Here is a 22,880-nt window from a genome sequence, read left to right as displayed (position 1 = left end):
TTCATTAGCAGTATATGCAGTTCTAGTTCCTTCTCAACCTTATTAACTCTTTGTATGGTCAGTCTTTCTAATTTTAGCCATTCTAATTTTCCTGATGACTAGTGATGTTGAGCATCTTTTTACATGATTAATGGCCATTTTATATATTTTGCATTGTGTCTATTAAAATATTTTGCCCACTTCTTAATTGGGTGGGTACAAGCCCTTTGAGACATATATGTATAATCTCAAATATTTTCTCCAATTTTGTGACTTGGTTTAATATTTTTTAAATGGAATCCTTTGAAGAGTAAGTTTTTAATTTTGAATAAATTCCAATACAACTGATCAATATTTTATTTTATAGTTTATGCTTTTTGTGTGCTATCTACAAAATCTTTGCTCACTCAAGTTTGCAGAGGTTTTCTCTTGTGTTTTTTTCCAGAAATTTATATAGTTTTATATTTTACAGTTAGGTCTATGCTTCATTAATAGTTAATTCCCTAAGCATTTAATATGCTCCCACTGCCTCCAAAGTCCTGTCAACATACCAAAAGTCCTCAATTTTTTTCTCCAGCTCAGATATTTTCTTTGATCTCCAGACCCTTATGTCTACCTGCATATTCACTTGGATGTTTATGTTACTAAAGACTCAATATCTCCAAACCACACTTTCCACTTTCCTCTCCATATACGTGCCTCCTTCATTTTTGCCTGTTTAGTGAGTGGCTCCATACACCCAATTGGTCAAGGCAATCCATCACTATACCTGCCTATTGCCCCTTGCACACAGATATGTACAAGCCATTCCTTTCTCTCTACCTGTACTCTCTAGTCAGGACTATCCTCTTGTACCTTGGGCTGTTGCCACAGTCTGGGATCTCCATACACATGCCTACCCTACCTCCAATTCACTCACAGCCCTATCTTTAAAACTCTACATCAGTTTTCCTTGACTTTTAAGACAAAGGTTGTATTCCTGAATGTGCTCGATCCCTTCTCTGCCTGTCTTTCTCCCATCCTTTTCTTCACCCAGGCCTCTCTTCACCTTCAGGCTCATGTGCATAAGTCTGTTTTGAGTTTCTCAGAAATGTCTCACACCTTTCTCTTCCAGGCATTCATAGGTCATTCCCCTTCTCAGAAAGAGTCTTGCCACTTTCATACTCGCACTCTTCCTTCAGACTTCAGTTAAATGCCACTTGCTCAGGAAGGCTTCTCTCACCCTTCAGCCTGGGTCAGGTCCTTCTCTTAGAAGGGCTCACAGAGGCTGTACTCCTTTGTCATGTATCACTATAGGAATTCCATGATTGTACAGGTCATTTGTAATGCAGCATTCATTTCTGCCCCTAGAATGTAAGCTTCATGAGGACAGCAATGGTTTCTCCTTGTTCCCAGTTCAATTCCCACCATCTAGCAAATGTCTCTGAATGTAGTAAAGGAATACTTAAATGAACATTTACTAAATGAGAAAGGGAAGGAAGGAAGGAAGGAAGGAAGGAACAAAGACAAAAAGAAGGGTAACCGTAGATAGAAAGAGGGGCAGGGGTGAGCCATGGGGCACAATTTCAGCAAGACAGAGGGGTCAGAATGGAATCATGTGGTTGTGGGAAACACATTTGTTGATTTTCTTTTTGAATCAGAAGTCAATAAATAATTTGCTTTTTCCAATCATGTAAGCAGACAACCAATTATAGCAAGACTGGTGGGACCTGCATTGCTCTTATCAAAATCAACCTATAAGCAGCTTTAGAAGCAGATGGCAAAACAGTTTCAGCACAAAAGATGCATATGTAACTCTGAAGTCTCTGATCACAGCAGCTTTCTGTTTAAAGGCAATTAAATGCAGGCATCAAAAGGCATAAGCAAGAGGGGAAAGTTCAATTAGAGGAAGATATTTTCATAAGCCAATTGGAAAAGAGAGAGATGTTTTTCACTTTTCCTCTAAAGCTTTTGAAAATCCTATTCACATTTATGTAAAAGCTCAGTTCAAGCCTGAGTGAGCAGGGTGGAGAAGAGAGCAGGGTCCAGGTATTTGAGTAGGGGATCCAGCAGTGAGAGAGCTGGAGTCTGGGTCTCAGCTCAGCAGCAGAATGCATGCAGGGTATGTTATTCCATCTCGCCTCAGTTTATCCAATAGTACATTATGCCTATGTCTGCTTAGTGGTTTGTTATTCAATGAATAAAAGGACCTAAAGGCTCTACAGGGGGTTCAGATGGAGTGCAGGTCTGATGTGCCTCTTTCCTTCTCTTCACTCCTGTCCTCAGGACACTAGGCTTGCAGGGAACTTCTCTCCTATTTGCACTGCAAGCTTGCAGAGGTCTGGTCTCATTTTCCCCAAACCAGCACCATACCTGAGACTTTGCATAGCATCCTTCTCCCAGGGCTCTGTAGCTGAAATAAAGGGCCTGCTTCTTTGTCCTGCATGCTATGTCCCTGGGTAGGTGGTGGAGATGCCATTTCAGCTGAAACTTAAAGACAGCCTCTTCTCACTGGTGTCTGCCCCTGTCTATTTGACATGTCGCCTGACAAGGCAACCTGTGAACTATGTGGGGGAGGCCTGGGGGGAGCACCTCTCACATCTCTTTTAGAGAGGTTACATCATCTGGTGTGGTGATCATGGGCTCTGGAGTGACACCTTGTGGGTTCAGATTCCAGCTCCGATCATTTCTAGTTATAGGACTGTCAAGTTCAGTGTCTTCATCCATAAAATGGGGATAAAAATAGTATGTCACCTCATAGAACTATCATGAAGATAAATGGATAAATACAGGTTCGGGCACTTAGAACAATGCCCACCATATATTAAGTGTTATACAAGTGGGAGCTATTGTTATTTCAAGACCATATACTGATTGGTAGTAGTCTTTCTGCATTGTTTTCTATTTCTGCTCAAGAATCCTAATGCTTTAGGCCTGCCCAACAGAAAAGTGTGAGATATCCTTATCTAGTTCAACTTTGAAAGCAGCATGACAATATTTTTGAGTTCTACTTGTTCAGTCAACAAACATCAACTGAATGCCAATTCTGTGTCAGACACTGTTTTGGACTTTGAGAACACCAAAATGAAAGCACTGCATATGCTTCCCTGAAGTTCAGACTCTAGTGGGGAAAATGGGCAGAAATGCACAAAGCTGGTGAATTTCCATGGGATTGGAACTGTTACTTACAAAGGACCTTATAGGCTGAAAGAGAAGAGATGCCCAGGGACAGAGGTGTCTGGGAAGGGCTCCTTGAGAAAGTGCTACCCTTACAATCCTCAGAGCTGTACTTCTCAGCATTTCAGAATCTTAATTATAGCATTAAACAATTGATGTTTTATTTCTCTTGTGTATCTAATGCACCATCATATCTCTGAACATAAAATAGAACAGATTCAACCACCTTTTACTAAGACACTGTGCTAAGGGCTTCCACACGCATTATATCATTTGGCCAATTCTCTATGAGGACGTCCAGATTTCTTCAGAAACCAGAATGCCAGATGGAATAATTTTTTGATGGATGGAGTCCATTACCAGTTTAGGCAATAAGCCCAGGTGATTGAGAAAGCATAAATCAGGCAATTGTCCTGGTGTTACCACTCTCTCCAATTTTTAAACCTTCTGCTACTAATGGAGATATTACCTGACTCACTTGATGATAAAAGAATTAGCTCATTGAATCACCACATGATCATCTGGATTGCAGCTTTTCCTATTCACTGGCTTTCTGAACACTGTTTAAGTTTTATACTAGAGAGAGTTGGCTGGTATCTTATTTATTTATTTATTTATTTATTGCATGCTTTGTTTTACTGCCAAAGACTTCTGGCCTCTGATTTGTACTTAAACCTACATATCATGTGTGTGCCTGATGTATGATGAGAGACATTGTCCATTACACCTGGCTGTGTTTCACTCTGAGATTACCAAGTCAAACTCAGTTTGTCAATCAAGTTCCCAAATCTGAGCTCTTAAAAGATCTCACCTAGTTCAAGCCCTCCCTAAAGGGATGGGGGGCTGGGATGGGTTTCAGGGTTCCTCAGTTCCATTCTGTGGAGTCCGGCTGCAGAGAATGAGTCAGAATAGTCATGAAGCTATCTCCCTGGCACTAACCCCAGACCCGTTTTAAATAACGCATCTAAATGTTAATGCACACTTAAGACAACAGTGTAGCTCATACTCTTCCCAAATTGATTCATTTTGCAGTGAGTCTGATGCAATTTACTCAGTATAAAAATGTCTCTGGCAATTAGGAGAACAAAGGGGGGGAAGCTGGCGGACCACAAGGATGACAAACAAAGCAAGATGATGTGAAAGCTGGGGACAAAATTAAATTTCTTTTTGAATCAGATATTTTTGGGAATGTCAGTCACAAACAAGAAAAGCCTCCTTTGCCTGCAAGAGAAACTTGAGGATTCTCCATTGGGAAGAAAAGATGCAAATCATATAGAAAATGGTTTTGATGAAATGCTCCAGCAGCTTTCCTGGTTGCTAACTTTAAGATGCCTGGTGTTCAAACAGCAGGATGCAGCTAGGGGAAGAGTGAGCCAAGCTTATGCTACACTGGTGGGTAGAGGTTTCCAGATCATTGAAGGACAGCCCCGCCCTCCCGACCTCGTCACTGGTTAAGGTCACGTGGCAAGAATGTGACTCTGGAAAATATTCTGTAGAAGAAACTAAAATTGTTTATCCTGGAGGGGGAGAAAGTTAAGAAGAGATATGAAAAGTACCCTCAACGAAATGAAAAACTATCTTGTTAGAAGAAAGTAGGCTTTTTCTATGTGATTCCAGAGGACAAATAAAAGATCAACCAGATAATGGTGAAAAAGGAGAAAGAACTAACATATACTATCTGCTCAAATGATTCCAGATGCCTTGTATGCATAATCATAGTACTACTTCACAGGAAAATTGTGGTGTTAAATTCAATTATATACCTCAGTGCTAAGAAGATGGTAAACAGTGCATATTAGCTATCATTGTTAAAAGCTCCGACAAGATAGGTATTACTATTCTCATTTTATGGATGAGATATAGGAGGCCTGAAGAAATTGAACAACTTTTTAGAGACATTCAACATCTTTTCAAGATTGCAAAGACAGTGGGCTATTAGCAATTTCTTCCTTGCAGCAAAAGCTGCTTCACAGGGGCAGTCTGCTTTGCAAGGTGAGCATCCTACTGGTTGACCAGGTAAGCTGAAGTCAGATGAGCTTTGGAAGAGGCTCTTGCATTGGTTTGAAGTGAAGGTAAAGGGATTGGATTCAATGACTTTTAAGGTTATTTTCTGCTTGATGAATCTATGACTAAAATATTTTTCTAGTACTGCTGTTTAGACTATGCCTTTAACCCAAATTAGCATAAATAGTCATGTGGGAATGTGAAATTGGAGACGCAGCCACAGAAGGACTCAAGGACCATGGAGAGACAGTGCAATCCAGAAGTTTTTATTTCTATCTGAACTCTCACTTTGCCAATCATCAAATTTCTTGGCTCAATTCCATAGACAATGAACCTGATGCTACCAGCACCCCAAACCCCAGAAGTTAGCCTTAAGTTAGGGAAGCAGAGAGCTAATCAAGAAAGTTGGTAGACACATGAGGATTTTTATAAATGAAAATCATCTGTCTATTGACAAGATGACCCAATGGGCACCAAGAGGCTCCTTAGGGAAAGTGACTAGAAGAAAGTCCAGACAAAGGAGTCACTCTGAGACCTGCAGGTAAGCATGCAATAGAATCATGATTAGAATTTCATGCAGTCAGTGAGGAATTTTAGTCCTGGGAGGGGGGAAAAAGAACAATGGAGGGAATATTTAAGGAATAGTTGGAGAGAACACAATCGGAACTCATCCTTGTCTGAAAAGATTAAAAAAATTCAACAGGAGTCAGTGTGCTTAAGTGGGAATGTAAAGTAAACTAGGAAGAGGGAGATATTAGAGGAGGGCAGGGAAATACCAAGGAGAAGATTCTTGTGGAAGATAAGAAAACACACAGGAAACATATAGGAAATCATCTGGAAAATCAGAGGGGCTAAGATGATCCCAGAGTGGGCGATCAGGAAGCATGGGGACCATCTCTCCAAGGCTGATATATGCCAGCATTTTCTCAATGGTGTGGGATGGAGAGGATGCAGGCTGAGATATAGTCTTTCCACCTGCAGTTGAGTAGAAGGAAGTGAGATGTTATGGAGGATGGAAATGGAATTTTGGTCAAGAGCTTTCTAGATGCATCTTTTTCTTAAAACCATATCTCAAATTCTCGGAGTTCCTGGTCCAATTAATTAGGGGGTTTGTTCATTTAAAAAGGATTTCTTGAATATATACTGTGGTCAGGCTCAGTGCAAGGCAGCAGAGACACAATGATAACTAATTCCCATCCCTAATTTTAGGGTGCCTAATTGGTGAGAAAGACCTGTAAAAGAGCAAATGTGCCTCAGGGCTGAGAACAGTAATGGGGATGTGAAACAGGCCACAGAACTGAGTGCAAAAGATGGTATAATCAACACTACGTGGACTGGGTCTGGAGTCTCAGGAAAGGCTTGAGAGCTAAGAGATTCTTTATTGAAGGAAGAGAAAGATTGTACATGGTGGTCGGAGAGGTGGGGGAAGGCAAGAGGGGTTGAAACTGCTTGTTTCAATTAGGGCAACTATGAATAGCTTATTATAAAAGAAGTATGGGTCCAAAGGAATAGCAGAAGCTCAACACAGGGAGGGCCAGATTGGGGTCGTGTGCCATGCTGAAAAGGAGCTCAGACTTGATCTTGGGCTACACAGGGGTTTACTGACGGATCTGAAGCAGGAGATTAGCAACCTGCAATGTTCACCTGCTAGTTCTCTTATCAAGTTCTTGACTTGCTCTATTTTGGGACTTCCTAATGCCCAGGAGGAGTCACTGAGGTTACTGTTCTCAATGACTTCAAGAAACATTCCACAGAATAATACAACAGAGAAGAACAAAACCTGAATCTAGAAGTGGGGCCAGGAAGGAAGCTCCACAGAACATGGCCCTCTCCTGATTCCCACTGTGTGCCAGTCATTTGTCCTAAGTTGCCCTGAGAGGTGCAGGGAGACCCCAGACCCTAAGGTAACCAGAAGTCCCTGGGTGAATGGTCTAGCAGGCAGTTCCTATGCCCTGAGATCAGCTTGCTCCCCTTCAAAAAGCTGTGGCCTTCACTGCACGCCCTCCCCTTTCTCAAGACCACAAGATGTACCCATTGACAGAGGGAAAGTGATCACTATTTTGAAAACCGTGGGAACATGCCTTCTTGGAGCTTAGTGATGTAAGATCATCTCAGGAATAGACATTGCACCAAATCTGTGTGTAGATTTTGTAAAGCCTTTCAAATGCAAAGTCCCATGGTTGATACAGCTCTTAACTAAGGCTCTGAACCATAAGAAAATGCATTTCTGTTATAAAAATAAGGAATTTATCTAGACATGTGAGTGTGGTACTATAAACAAAACAGAGGGGGAAAAAAAAGAAAACTCAGAAGCTAGCCAGGTAATGAAACACAGGGAGGTTTGCTTTGAGACCTGGAGTGAATGCAAAGTGGAGGTGGGTTATTATGCAGCTCATGGTGTTTCTTTACTCAGCCCCCATTGGCACTGGTGGCCTAGACTCTTTGAATCACACCTAAAAGAGCAGATGATTCTATCACTTGGTTCTGCATCCTTCACCACAGACAGAGACCCAGCCTCCCCAGGCAAGGGGGCCTGGATTGGTCTACAGTTTCAGGAAACAGGGAGACTGGGACCATGTTGGACTTTCTATAGCCTTCTGCAGGGCCAGCCTTTCTAGTTCCTGTTCTTAAGGCTGGCCACTTTCCAAAATATTCTTCCTTTGGCCAAAAGCCTTAGGACTTTGCCCTTTATTTTTACATGGGAAGGATTATATATGTACCACAAAAAATATGCAGCTAGGTATTTATGAAGACTAGACAGTGATTACATATTATATATGTATCATGATACATAAAAATATATTCTTAATTACTGGTTGGTGATAGGGAGGCCTGGAGCATAGTGACTAGGAGAGTGGACTATGGAGCTAGATTGTCTGGCTTCAAATGTAGTCTGCTCCTGACTAGCTGTGTGACCCTGGGCAAGTTACTTAACCTCACTAAGCTTCTGCTTCCTCACTGTAAAATACAGGTCATAACATTGCCTCCCTCATTGAGTGGTGGTGAGCATAATATTAAGAGAAATAACACATGGGAGGCACTTAGAAAAATGTTTGGCACCACTGAGTAAATTCTAAGTAACTATCCCTCTCTCCTTCTGAATGTGCCTCCTCCCCCCTTCCAATTCTTATGCTGAAACCTAACCCACAATGTGATGGTCATAGGAGGTACGGCCACTGGAGCTGATTAGGTCATGAGGGTGAAGGCCTCATGGATGGGATTAGCACTCTTATAAAGGGGGCTCCAGAAAGCTCCCTGGCCCCTCTCACCATGTGAGGACACAGTGAGGAAATGCCAACTGTGAATCAGGAAGAGGGCCCTCACCAGAGCACAACCTTCCTGACACTCTGTCTTGGACTTCCAGCCTCCAGAGCTATGAGGAATAGATTTCTATTATCTCTAAGCCACCTGGTCAGTGGTATTTTGATATAACAGCCAGAATGGACTAAGATGCTCTTCTTCCTTACCATTGTTATAATTATACAAATTTAAGGGAGCAGAGGAGGGAGGTGAACTCCTGCCTGGCCCAGCCAGCAGCATTACTCTTTCCCAATCTAGCACTTGGGGGCCAGCAGTGAAAGGAAGGGGGCTGGATCCCTGTTGATTAGTAGGGGAAAGGGGTTCATAGCTGTCATCACAAAGCCACCGAATGATGCCATCCGTGGAATCTGAATCAGAGGAGACACTGAACTGCACACTGCAGAATGAGTAAGGGTCTCAGTGATGAGGATGAGGGCGGAGGGCAATCCATGAGGAATAACCGCCTTAGCTATTCTTCTGCAAAGAAGGAGGGGAGGGGTGACAGGAAAATCCTAGAGTCTGAGCCAACTGTAGCCAAAAAGTGTAAATAGCTTGTGCCCTAAGTCCACTTGTGCTGGGGCAGAAATCACTGTGTACATGGACTGTCTATAGGAATTTGGAGTCCTCACTTAGGTGGAAGATACTAACACAGAGGGAGAGAAAGTCAGAAAAGAGCCTAGATGTAGGGTGAAATCTTTTGAGCATTTGTAGCAGGACATTTGCTACAAAAAGAGGTGGGGAAAGGGGCCCAGGAATGAGAATTCTGTTTGGAGACTGTCTCAGTGAGGAGGGGATGGGTACTGTTGCCGGAGGCACATTCATACAAAGTGTGAGAACTCTGAGAGACTGATGGCGGCAGAGTGGCTAAGTGACTGTGTAGCCCTAGTCTCACCTACTTCTCAAGCTGCCAGGCCTTGGCACATGGTCCCTCTGTGCATGGAATGCCTTTGGCTGATTTTCCCCCTGACCACTGCCCTCTCCCTTCAAAGCCAGCTCAAGCTGTCTTCTCTGGGCCAGCTTGCCTACCAGCCCCCAGCACACTCTGGCTACACTCCTAAACACCCTCTGCACACATCCTGTGCATAAACTCATTATAGCCCTTTCTCCACAGCATCACAGCTGTCCCTTGTCATCCAACACCAAACCTCACTGTGAGCCCCTTGAAGGTCAGATGAGCCATCAGAGTCCAACCGGTACTTGGAACAGAGTAAGACTCATCAATGTTTGTTGACAGAATGCCCTATGGAATGAATGAGTGAATTCCTTGACACTAGTGGTCTATTGCCTAAATTCTTCCACCTATTTTTAATATCTCCCTCCCCACTGGGAAAAGGTGAGGCTCAACAAACACTTCTTAGATGAGACCTGATTTTTTTTAATGCATTTTGCCTTCTTTTTGTATACAACATACATTTATTATTATGGGATTTTCCAAGATGCCATTCTGACAAGCCAAGGGGTTACAGGTATTCACCATTCTCTCAACTTTCTAATGTTCAATCCATCAAATATCCAGGGTATAGTGGGAAAAGGAAAGGAACCAGCTCAAAAGAGCCCCACTACAAGCCCTGGGCTGTCAAATCTCGAAGGTCAAAACTGGCAGAAGCCAGTGGTCTTTTCATTTATTTTCTTGACGTCCATCAATGAAAGCAATCGTGAGTAAAAGTTGTACCTGCCAGGAAAGGAATTGTCCTTTGTACTTAGTGGCAACCTTCACAGTTGAGGTGCACTGTGACAACTGCTTCCCGGGCTCCAGGGAGGATTATACATGTATCCCTGGGCATGGGCAAAGGGTGGGAAGAAAATACTTTTCATCTTCTCATTGATTGGAGACCCTTCTGTGATCTCAGATTGGACTTTAAGTTTTAGACTCAGAGTTCAGGTTTAAGAAGAGTTGCCCCATAGATTACCATAACTGATCTGGTGTCCATTCAGCCAAAAAGAACACCTACTATGGGCCAGGTGCTGGGCCAGGCACTGTGAGGAGGAAGAAGATACACAAGCCTAAGGTCTCTACCTTCAGGTCTTCTGGCTCCAAATTAGATGACCAAATATCAGATGAGTCTCCTTGAGAATGGCTTTTCCTGACTGGATAAGAACAGGTGTCAATTTCCTCAGCGTCAGGCACGATACCAGGGTTCAACTACAAGGCGTCTTTGTGGGAACAATAGAAGCCAAAAAAAAAAAAAGTGCTCAAAAGACATGTGTTTCTCTATGTGTTACCCATGAAAAGGGAAAATCATTGAACCTCTTTAAGATTCAGTTTACTTATGTGTAAAATGAGGATAATAACATATGTGACACATGGAGCACCTGGGTGTCTCAGTCTGTTAAGCATCCAACTTGAGCTCAGGTCATAATCTTGTTCAGAGCCTGGAGGCTGCTTTGGATTCTTTGTCTTCCTCCCTTTCTGCCCTTCCCCTGCCTATACTCTGTCTCTGTCTCTGTCTCTCTCTGTCTGTCTCTCTCTCAAAAGTAAATAAACATGAAGAAAAAATTTTAAAGTAACATATATGATGCCAATCAAAGTGAAGATGAAGTGAGCTGATGGATTGATGATAGTTGGTGCACGTGGTAACTGAACATGTGCTGTACACAGTTGCTATGAATGTTAACAGCATAGTATCTGCCCCCTGAGAAAAAAAAGGAGTGCCAACGTTAACCTGAGACCTCTATGAGAGTCAACACGTGACATTCTGAAGACTAGAGGTGGGTGGTGGGTGGATGGGTAGATGTGGATGGATGGATGGATGGATGGAAAATCGCTCTGATTCTGAAAAGTCCAGCTTTTTCTAGTCCACCCTGTATTCTTCTCAGTCCCCTATGGCCTTAAAAGCCACAATAATTCTGGAGAGAGAATAATAGATATGTCTTGAGTAGACCCACTGGTAAAGACCAGTCCCTTAATCGTCCCTGGACGCACCCAGGTGTCCCAGATGGGGGCCACACAGGCAGGATCAGGCCAAGCAGGGGGATGGAGGGGATCCTTGTCACTAGTGTGTCTACCTGTGAGGGGGAAATAGGACTCTACACCCTGCACACAAGTGTATCTCACTTCTCCTAGCTTTCTTTTTGTCTTTTGTCTTTAGTATTTAGTAAATTATTGTAGAAAGTTACCAGCTTATGTGATCACCAATTCAAGCTGAGGTATTTACAATGATCCCTAATTTTTGATGCACACCAGAATCTCTGTGTCCCTTTCTAGAAATACTCATGCTCATGCCCCTTCCCACGATGAATAAAATCAGAATCACTCTGCATGGGACTAAAGTGTATGAATTTTATAAAATGAGTGGTTCTGATTTGTACCCCTAAAGCTTGAGACCTATCATGTTAATGGCTTCAAGTCCAGTGTTCTAGAGAGGACTAGCATTTCAGTAGTTGCTTCAAAAATACTATTCACAGGGATGAGAAATATAGTGAATCCAAGCACAGCCAGTGGGACTGGTACTTTGGGGCCTGACTAGGAAACACAAGCAGTCACTCTGACAATAGGGAATGTAAAATTGCTAACCTTGCCTGTCCTCATACCCAATCCCGCACAGCCCTGAGCTGCCGGAGGAAGGCCAGCCCTGCTCCCCTGCCTTTTCAAGGGGCAGACAGAGTGGGACAAAGCACTGTTAGCACCTGTTCTGCATGTCATCTAATTTAATCCTCACGACAATCTCATGAGGCATGCCAATTATTGCCATCTTACAGATAGGAAAGCTGAGGCTATAGAGAGTCAGAGACTTGCCTAAACTCACACAGTGTGTGGGAGCTACCTCCAAGCACACTAAAGACCCAAGTATCAGGCTCAGAGAACCCCAGTCTATGTGACTGCTCCCGTGACCAGGTGTCCTGGAAATATGCTCCTGACAAGCCTAGGTGTGAGTTTTAGGGCTTTAAAAAAATTGTCTTTAAAGCCTCTGAATGGCTCTCTCTTTTTAGTGTAAATCACCCAGACATTAAAGCCCTTATTGTATATTTATTAGTGTGTTATTCAGACCAAGGGGAAAAAGAGAAAAGCCGATACTCTGAATGACTTTGAAAGGGAGAAAATGCTGGGTCTGGAATTAAATCATCGTGACACTGCCACTCGAGGGCATCAATTTCAATAAATGATCACCTTTTTTATTCTAGATCCTGTTTATCACACAGGCAGGATGTGAGGGGGACTTTGGCTGGAGTGTGCTGAATGCCACAGGCCCCTGATCTCCCTGCGCTGGCCAGACCTGCCACACTGCTCTGGGCCAACTGAATTTAAATCCGGCACAGTTGGGCAGTCAGGCAGCCTTTCAGAAGCAAATGCCTAGCAGCATCTTTCCATGTTGTCCTGCCCAAAGCCTATCCCTTGCTCAGCCTGGGATTCGCTCATTCCATCTATTTACAGGAGAATTCCGGGTGTTGTACCTTTGCAGCAGAAGGTCTTTGCATCAAGAGGGGGTAACTGTCCAGTGAGCCAGACTGGGGACAAAGAGCAGGACTGTGGGGTGGGGAAAATCATTTCCTGCTACCCTAGTCCTGAGTCCTGAGTGAGGTGAGGTGGCTGGCCTTGCAGGATGAGGAAGGGGACAGCGTGCAACTGGAATCTCTCCTTTGGAAGGAAGGTAAGAAACTGAGGTGGGGGGCACCTGGGTGGCTCAGTTGGTTAAGTGTCCAACTTTGGCTCAGATCATGATCTCACGGATTCATGGGTTCGAGCCCCACGTCACACTCTGTGCTGACTGCTAGCTCAGAGCCTGGAGCCTGTCTTCAGATCCCGTTACTCCTTCTTTCTCTGACTCTCCCCTTCTCATGCTGTCTCTCTCTCTCTCTCTCAAAAATAAATAAAAACATTAAAAAAATTTAAAAAGAAAAGAAACTGAGGTGGGAGGAGCCTCCGATTAGCAGGGGAGCCAGGACTAACATGGCACATTCACTCCACAAGTCAATATTGCTTTGAATTAAATGACTTTGGCAGGTCTCCCATTAGGATTGTTCTGGTTTTAAAGCTGGTATCTTTGGCCAGAACTCATTGGTCTAAATAAATGTGGCAGCCATGTGGCACCCAGCACGGACATAGGTATTTCTTCACCGGGGGTGGGTGGCCGCAGATTTTAAGCTAAAGGCAGTAGGTTTGAGGATTTCCTGATGCAGCTGTTCAGCCAGGAGATAGAAGAGAGTGCCAGAGGGCGGGGCTCTGGAGGGCCCTCAGCTCACATTTTATCCTTCATCACATCACATCATGTCTCAGGGCCTTGGCTTGTCCAGTAGACAGGCGAGAAGGAATTCAAGGCCTCTGAGGGTAGGGGTTAAGAGCCTGCAGAAAGATGAAGCTTTGTGCTGAGGAGAGCCTTATTTCTTGGCCATCTTCTGGAAGGAACCTTGTTTGTGCTACGGAATGGCCCTGACAGCTTATCCTGGCTCAAGCCTGAGTATCACCAAATCCTTTAGGTTTAAAACATCTGCTCAAGTATTAGTAATTCAAATGATTGGCAACTCCTATCCCCTCACGGTCCAATTCTTCCCTCTACACACTGTGTAGTTCTGGTCATACACAATAAAGTCCCCGGATACCCAAGGCTAAGGGAAAAAGCTGTGTGCTCAGGTGTATGGGAAGGAGGAGCTCCTACAGCCCCAAACACCCCCATTCCCTAAGCTTGGGGTCCTGAGTCCAGGAGGGTACCAATTTCACACTGGCAACTGCTACCCCTTAATATCTCTGGGACCCATTTAAAGCCACCTGCACAAACATGTACCCAGTCTTCCTTACTGGACTGGATGCACCTTGAAGGCTGTGCCCAGGTCATCTTTGGCTGCATATTCCCAACACCTATCTCATGGGAGGTGCTCCATCTATGGTTGTTAGAGGGACGGATGCCCTGGAAAGTGTCTAGCATGTGTTAACCACCTAATACAGTTGGCACAGCATGCACCATTTTCCTTATGCTATTTCATAGCTCACCATTCTAAATAGGGATTATCATATTAATTCAATTCACGGGGCACTTTGTAACCTCTGACTTCTAGTTAAGATGTCCTATGCCCGCTGGATTCTGTGGCCAGCAGAGCTGGGCTGTTTGACAGAACATTTCTCTGCTTCCGTGCTCCTGTGGCCATTCTGGCAGGGCAGACGAGCAGATGAGCAGGCCGGGCACTCATCACTGTGCGTCCCCTGGGAGACCCAGGCCAAAGCCAGGCCGCCTTGGCAGAGGCCGGCGCTCATGCTCCGTGATTCTCTAGACTTCATGTACATGGCTGCTTTCCAGGAGGCAAGGAAGGGAGCAGCTGCTGGGGCTCCCCGACCGCCCGCCCTTGCCTCTGGTGTCTCCTGCCAGGCTGCTGCTCCCTTCCTTGTGCTTCGCACTCAAAACTTGGTGTCTGGGGGCCTCAGGGGCCTCAGGGGCCTCAGGCTTGTCCCTCCTCAGCCCACACCTATGAGTCAAGCTTTCCCCAGTGAGTGTGTTAGGACACTTTCCTCCCTTGTGATTACTCAGGCTGAACACTGTTTTGCAAAGAGCAGTCCCCAAACCAGCCGTGTCCTGTCCTGAGAGGAAGCCAGCCCCATTTGTAATCATCACTGTCGTCACCACCAGGATTTCACTGTGTTCCCCTCACCACTCAGAGCATCATGTTGGTGGCTCATCTCTGACATCAAAGAGAGTGAACTTCAGTGAGGAAAAGTGCCAAGGATCTCAAAACCAAAGGATCCTTGAGATTTCTGCTAACCCCGCAATCAGAGAGTGAGTCCTGGTCCTTTGTGATCCCCACTTCTGGGCAGAACAGAGCAGATGAGGGTATTAAATATGGCCTCTTATCTTGCTTAGTGTGAAAAAACCCTTTATATCTTTTACTGCTTTAACTCCACAGCACCACAGGAGCATGGCTGACATCATCATCCTCATGTCACATATGGGGAAACTGAGGTTTGGTAGGGGTGGGATTCACATTGAAGGCATAAAGCTCATTCATGGAAAATCCTTTCATAGACCATCAAAGGCTAGTCTTTTGTATCTCTAGCACCTGTATGGTCCTAACAAATAGAAAATACCCAATGAGTAATTGTTCTCCAAACTGGGGAGGACCTAAACTTATGGCTTTGATTCAAAGAACTGATTTTTTTTTTTCTATAGCACCACGGCCTTGAGCTCTTTCAGCAATGGGCAAAAATAGTCTAAAGTCGGGCTGCTTAGGTTCAGACCTCCTGCACCCTGTCTAGCCAGTTACCTTGGGAAGATTGTTTGATCTCACTGAATTTCCTCACCTGTGAAATGGAAGATAGTAACAGTAACTGGTTCACTGTGTTTTGAGTATTAAATAAGAAAATGCATGTGAAGTGCACAGCATTGACTGGCTAGCACATCTGGGAAGTGTTACTAAGTGTTGGCAGTGGTTATTATTACTCAAGGGTAGAGACTGGGCCTTACATATCTATGTAACTGAGGGCTTGTGGTTACACAAGTAACCACATATCCATGTGTTATGTGTAAGTAACCTTACATATCTGTGTAACGGAGGTGCAGTGGTTGGCACATAGACTTGAGGGTAGGGCTCAAGACACTTGTCTATCAACACTGGCATTCATCATATAACATGGAGTGGGTCCCTTCCCCATTCTGAGAGTAAGTCCATTCCCCACTCCTGAGAACTGATGAAGTTGAATCTCAAGGTAAATCTCAGGGTTCCTCCCACCTCTAATATTCTGTAGCTGTTTCAGTAGTTCTCAGTGGGGCAATTTTGCCCCCCCGCCAAGGGACATACGTCAATGTCTGGAGACATTTTTGTTGCCATGGCCAGGAGAGATACTTCTGGCATCCAGTAGGTAGAAGCCTGGGAAGCTAGGGAGCCATGCACAGGACAGTGACCACAGAAAGAATTTTCTGGTCCCAGATGTCAATAGAGCTGAGGCTGAGCAACCCAGAGCCAACTCTACACAAGTACCTAGAGCTCTGTGAAGTACTGGACAGGTTCCCATGCCCTGCAGCTTGCCAAGATGCTTAGGGCAGCACAGATCCTCCATGCAGTAGGACAGCCTGTGGACTACCCCTTCAGCTGCCACCTTCTATCCTCGCCACATCGATTTTGTTAGGGGTGGGAAGGCTGGCTCAGACATCTTTAGTTTCAATTTGGAATCACTCCTGCTCATCCCCAAACTCCAAGATGGCCCTGTCAGGGCTAAGGAAGAACCTCTCTACCCAGAGATGCCTGGAGCCCAGCCTAAGACAAATCTGCTGGAGAAGGCAGCCCCAAGCAAAGCCATCAAGTCAGTGGGCTTGCCCCAGCACACTAGCTTCCTTTTTCCTGCCTCAATTCCCACTCTACAGGGGGCAGGCCGACTCCTGCAGTGGGAGAGTTGCTCTGGGAAAAAATGCAATGGCTAGCAGGATGGACCTTGAGACTGAAGAGAATCACAGCCTGCCCACACTGCTGTCTTCCTTGCCCATTCTCACTGTCTGTGAAGGAAAGGCTGCCATCATATGCCTCCTGTGCTCATCTGTCTCGAAACACCAAAGAATCTAGATGATCTTTTTTTTTGCAAGGATCCTTTGCCTTCTATTTTCTTTTTCCTGATCCCACCCTTTCCCACTGCTGAGAGGCTATGGGTTTCCTGGAGAGTACACTAATGAGAGAAGGGGAGATCTGGAGTCCACTTTGGGCCATATTACTTCCTATTCCTCTCTCTGCCTCAGTTTTCTCATCTGTTAAGTGGGAACTCACTAGGTAGTTGCATAATAGAAAGAAACTCACCAAGTAGTTGCATGAATAGAAAGATGAAGAAGGAAAACGTCTTTGTGAGCCCCCCATGGCTAGTCATAGGAAGAAGCTGTGGTCTTCCAAATATGCTATCCAGAGGACTAAGCTCTGCTACTTAGGAAGCACTGAAATCCCTCTGGTACTCTTTACATGCATGCACATTCCCACCCTGCACTTCAGGGAGACTCTGAACTCCACTTCCCCCCGTGACATCAATGAGTCCCAGCCCCTACCCACACTCTTTAAAAGATTGATGGTCTGAATTCTCTACAACCTCACACAGCGCTATCTGCCAGGGTTGGTGTGGCAAGAATGTTGAGTGCAGAAGTCAGAATAAATAGCTCATGAGATTGGGCAAACGCCTGCAGGACGGCACTGCAGCAGAGGCCAGCACCCGTCCTGTCCATAGGTGGGAGGCCATACCATCTGGGCTTCTCCCAAGAAAGGGAGGCCATGCTGGAGGGAAGTCTGGCCCAGAGACAGCTCATTTAAAACAGTGGGCAGCCTGGACACCCCACATTCCTAACTTCTGGTGAACAGCGGAAGAGGCACTTGGAGCTGGGACCCTTCCATCCAGCCCAATGAGGCATTTCAGATGCAAGAAGATGTATTTGACTTTAGGTATGGGGACAGCAACCCTCGTGAAGTTAAGGTTTCATTCCTGCTAGGACTATAGCAGCTTGTAGTTCTTTGAGGCACAACTAAATACTCATCTGTAGTAAAAGGGTAGGGTGGAGACTTTCAAGAAATTACTAAGGAGATCATAGAGCTTTTTGGAAAAGCAGTAGATAGGCTATCCCCTCCTGACCAAGCACGCCATGGAGGTAAGTGATGGGTAACATTACTCTTCAGATGAAACTCCTCTGAAAGATATTTTCGTAGAAAGAAGCTAAGTCTAAGCTTAGATAGAAATCTGAGATCTTTCTTCTGTAAACATGCCACAAAGAAAGATCTTTCGCCCTTGTTGTAAAAAAGTGGGGTTTTATGATGGGATTTATTTTATGGAATAAGGAAAAAAAAGGTATGACAGAGATTTCCTCGTTCACATTTGCTGTCCAATGTCACTGCTTCTAGAGGCCCAGTGGATCACTGAGTAAACAAGTCAGTATATTCTGGAAGCTTGAGGAGCTCACTGACATGGGTACCTGGTATGATTTCAGTATTGTGTAAGCCTTACAGGTTCTGGAACAAAGCTTGTTCCAATCTCTACTGAATTTGATACCACTGTGGTATCCCTGACCAATGCTGCTCTGGGTCCTACACTTCTGCAGGACCTGCTTAGGTAGCTACAATGGTTTGTTCTTTCCCGACCTGCCCAAGTCCTGCTGGTAAAACCCCATTTCCAGCATATTAAATTACTTTCATTTTGGCCTTTTAACACTCCCCTTGGCCGTTTTCTTCTTGGCTCCATCTGTACTTCAGGAAATAAATATCTTTAACACCCACTCATTAAATGCCTACTTTGCCAGCTGGTCTTCTGGCCTCTGGAAGGACCACCAGCCTGGGCAGCCAGAGGGCCCCATAGATCAGTACCCAAGACACTACCTTGGGAATATTAGCAGTAATGGCTCAATCTGGACCCTACCCATTAAAGGATGACTGTGAGTTTTAAGTAGATGTCACAGACTCTGGAAATTTGCAGCCAAAAGCTAAATGGCCTTTTATATCAACAATTTTGAACATGGGGAGGGACTTACCCATGCTTTCCTGGAGTCGGTACCAGAAGGATCTCTCTTCCAGCCTCGTTGTGGGGCAGCAGCTGGGCAACATACCTCCCAGAAGGCTGCAGATGCCTGTGCACAGAGACGGCCAGCCTGCAGTGCTCACTGCTGCTCCTCATCCATGGGCTCAGGATGGTGTGCTTGGAGTTTGCTGAGGTGTTGAGGAGGAGGAAGGAGCCTGGCAAGAGAAAGACATGGTGAGTCTTCAGGTGTGTACAGACAAGAGCACCAGCAGCATCTCCGTGTCAGGATATAGAGACCAATGGCCCCAAAGTCAGCAATGGTGGAGGCCTTTCTCACCTCCTTCACATATGCCCAATCCTCTTCCCCTTTTCTTAGATCATCTTTGTGAAAAGCAAAGGCTGAAGCAAGAGAATGGTAATTCTGGACTTACTAAGGCTTTCATCTTAGATCCCTGACTTACTAGCTTTATGATCTGGAGTCCCAGGTCCTTCATCAGTAAAATGGCAATGAAAACACTTATATCAAAGGGTGGTTGTAAGAATTATGTGAGATATGCATGGAGAGTACTTTACCCAGTTTTGGGTGGAGAGGAAGGACCCTATTAAATCATCAATTACTTGATTTCAACTGTCCTCTAAGTTAAAATAAAGATGATAACTTAGAGATTCTTTGCCAGCCAATAGGCACAATTAACAAAGTCTCACAGGGAACTGGAGAAAAATAGGGGGCATTACCTGATCCCCATAGAATAACCCAGCCCAGGAGCTAAGATGATCTGATTGATTTACAGCCTGGTCTAGAGGGACAGCCTAAGCAGTCACTGCCTCCATAAATTTGCCAAGAATGGGGCCAGGACATTAGTGTCATCTTGTAAACATCCATGTAGGGTGTTTCCAAACCCCACAAACCAAAGTACATTCTGGGGCAGCTTAGGCTGCCCTATAGGTCAAAGTTTGAATAAAAGCTGAGTTCTCCATATCACATTCAAGCCAACTTAGCTCTCAATTTATAGCCAATTCAGAGTTTCTCAGGAATGTATGGATTGGCTCTACAATCTCAAGTAGCTTTGACCAGTTCAAGGTTTTCCCTGAGAGGTGGGTGGCTTGGGGAGGCAGCATTTGGATCACTTATTATGTAGTAGTCAAGTTCATGGCTCATGCTCCTTTGGTTACTAGCTGAGTGATCTTGGGCAAAGCATTAACTTTCTCAGATTTCAGTTTCCTCGTTTATAAAGCAGGGTGAGAAGGCTTGGCTGAACTCAATAATCTCTTAAGATCCATTTCAGCTCTAGAGTCTATGCGTCATGTGGATTTATAACTGGTCTCCAAAAAGAAAGCCCTACAAATCCTCTCTGGTGCTGTGCCTGTGGCAGAGTATGCCTATGGGGCAAGCCAACCTTAATTCCAGTAGTGCAGGCCAAGTGATCTACAAGAAACCTCTTCTCATGGGGATTACTGTCAGCATAAAAGCACAGCGCCATTTTATTGTTCCAGGCATTCCTTCTGATGCATTAATTTCACTTGTCACACTTCTGCGCTGAAGTTTTGGACCATTTGATGCTGCTTCTTTTGTAGTGGAAGCCTATTCCAAGATCTTTGACTCCTTCAGTGGGAACCAGTTAATGAGTGCTTAGCCTCTTAAACCACTCCCAAGAACTTCAAGCTGGTCTCCTTCTACAGACAACCCAATTTACCAAGTAGGTAAATGAACTAGAAGTCACCAGTAGAGAATGATACAGATAAAAGAAGAGATCCCTATCAGAAGCATTCTTTAAGAAGAAGGTATTGTGTCAGGAGATTTGCAATATTCTGAAAGTAGATAAATGTGACTTCCAGTTAAATCAGGATGAAGTCAGTCCAAGACTATTTCTGAGCTGGACTGGGGACTTGGGGTCAGCACTGGAAACTGAACCCTTTGTAATTGTTGGGAAGTTTCAGCATGGCAGATGGGCCAGTGAAAGATGCTCTATAACCCTCAGTAAATAATCTATATTATTACTCTGTTTTACAATGGGAGAGGTATTCTTGTCATGAGTACAGAGGTAGAAGAAAGGGAATAGAATCAAATATCAGAACCAGAAAGGATCTAAAGATCATCTAATGTGATGCCCTAACTTTCCTAGAGAAGCAGACTAGAGGTCAAAATAGGGGAAATGACTTGTCCAACATCTTAATTTGAAACTCTGAATCAGACTGCAGGTGTCTGGATTCCTAACCAGTGCTCCTTCCCTTATATCTTTCTAATTACACCACTGTATCCCTTATACTGAAATGTGATCAGAGTTACAGGTTGTACAACTCAGGAACTCAGAGGGGGAGAAAGAGAAAAAGGCAGGCAGTGGAATACTGGACCAGATCTGTTTGTTCACTGGCTCCCTTGTTCACTTTTTCTTGCCCTCAAATTTCATTTACTGGATTCCAATGTTGAACAAACATCCAAGCACTGGCTTTGCTCTGGGGACACAGACATAAACCAGACACAGTTCTGGCTTTTAAAGAATTCCAGGTCCAGTAAGGGTGATGAGATCACTGTAATAACTACAATCAAAAGCAGAGGTTATAAAGTCATAAGACATCTACAGGTAAAGCACTTGGGGAGGCTCCAGAAAGGAGACATTAGGTTCAGTTGAGAAGATTCATAACGAAGATGACCTTTGAGCTAGGTCTTAAGGGGAGAGAAAAACAAAGCCTTTGGGGCTTGAGGGAAGGGGGGTAAAGGCATAAACGTAGAAAATGTGTAGTGGCACTAGGCTGCAGAAGGGTATACTACCTGAAGACAAGGCTAGAGCATAAGGAAAGCTAGGGCAGTGGGTGTGGGGCAAGACCATATAGGACATTTCATTCCTGGCCAAAGGTACTCAATTTTATGTTTGGAAAAGGTTTTTGAGCAGGTGAGTGACATCATCAGAGTAGTGCTTCAGGAAGGTTAATCTGGCATTGAGTGTGGGAAGAGGAATGGTGGGGACCAATACTGACCTGACCTCATCCTACAGTACCAGTCACACAAGGCAAGGATGTAACTAATGCAGATGTGATGTGTTTAGATTGTTACTATGGTAAGCAAAGGTGCCATGTTGGGATGGACTCTGGAATTGACTGGGGTATCCAATATCAGATTAATGTGTGTCTATCCACAGTAGGTGAGAGTCCTGGAAGCATGTCTGGGGAGCAGAGTCTTGCCCCAGACACTTCGGGGCATGGTCTGGGATTAGGATAAAGCCAGCGGGTCATACATAAGGAAGCAACAACCATGCCCTGGTCTGAGACTACTCTGACGTTTTCAAGTTGGTGGAAAGTCATATTGAAAGCAGGCGTTTGAGTTACTGAGGAAAAGAATGTGAACAAGATAGAGGAAATGTTCTCCTCTTCTGAGAAAGATTACGTGCACATGCATGCACACCCCACCCTGGGAAACTCTTCCCGGTGGGAGAAAATCATGCTGCAGGTGCTGGGCTTGGTTGGGGCTCTCCTGCACCAGGGTTCCTCCCATCTGGGTGCGGAAACACATGTAAATTCTGTCTTTGTAATTCAGTAGCTCAATAACGGGACTCTTTCAAAGTTGACTGGAAGATGGATTATTTTTCCAGTTCTAATATGTGAGATGATGTTTATATGAATTTTATTTTGCGCAACTGGACTATCAATAAGAGCCTGAGCTTAAAGTATTTTCACTGTCAATGAAGCTCTAGTTGAGAGCTATCTCTTCATCAGCAGCTTTCCTCTCTCAAGAAAGAAAAAAAAAGGAAAAAAATACATTTCATAAGCTCCTTGGGATATTGTCAGTATAAATCTTCTAAAGTCAGTGGCATTTCTGTCTCCTCTCCCTATTTTCTGTTTCCTGTTTATTTTGCTCAGAATAGCTTGGGGCTACTCGAAGGCTCCTCGGTCCCTCCTAATTAAGAAGGATGGCTGGGCAGTGCACAGACCCACCCCCAGGGCCGGCCCTGGGGGAGTGGAGAAGTTGATCAAAGAGCCCTGCTTAGTGCTGGGATCTTGCTTCTCTTATTAGTGGATCATGTTGATACGCTCACTCATGAAATAG

The 22,880-nt window shown here is 44.5% G+C and overlaps 1 protein-coding gene and 1 long non-coding RNA gene across 2 annotated transcripts in view; one reads left to right on the top strand and one right to left on the bottom strand.

Annotated features, from left to right (window-relative positions):
- The window catches only part of LOC115290206, a 31,945-nt gene extending 22,317 nt beyond the window's left edge, over positions 1 to 9,628 (top strand). Inside the window, exon 4 of the long non-coding RNA XR_003908019.1 lies at positions 9,551 to 9,628. This is a non-coding gene — a long non-coding RNA (uncharacterized LOC115290206). The remainder of the gene's footprint in view (positions 1 to 9,550) is intronic.
- ALK (ALK receptor tyrosine kinase) overlaps positions 1 to 22,880 on the bottom strand; it is a 662,031-nt gene that overhangs the window by 295,769 nt on the left and 343,382 nt on the right. The window contains exon 4 of the mRNA XM_029938017.1: positions 18,852 to 19,053. Within this exon, the coding sequence (XP_029793877.1) occupies positions 18,852 to 19,053 (202 nt within the window). The remainder of the gene's footprint in view (positions 1 to 18,851; positions 19,054 to 22,880) is intronic.

This window comes from Suricata suricatta, chromosome 4 (genome assembly GCF_006229205.1).
Source record: "Suricata suricatta isolate VVHF042 chromosome 4, meerkat_22Aug2017_6uvM2_HiC, whole genome shotgun sequence".
Lineage (NCBI taxonomy): Eukaryota > Metazoa > Chordata > Mammalia > Carnivora > Herpestidae > Suricata > Suricata suricatta.
The sequence above is the reverse complement of the archived record's forward strand: the minus strand, read 5'-3'. Positions and strand labels throughout refer to the sequence as shown.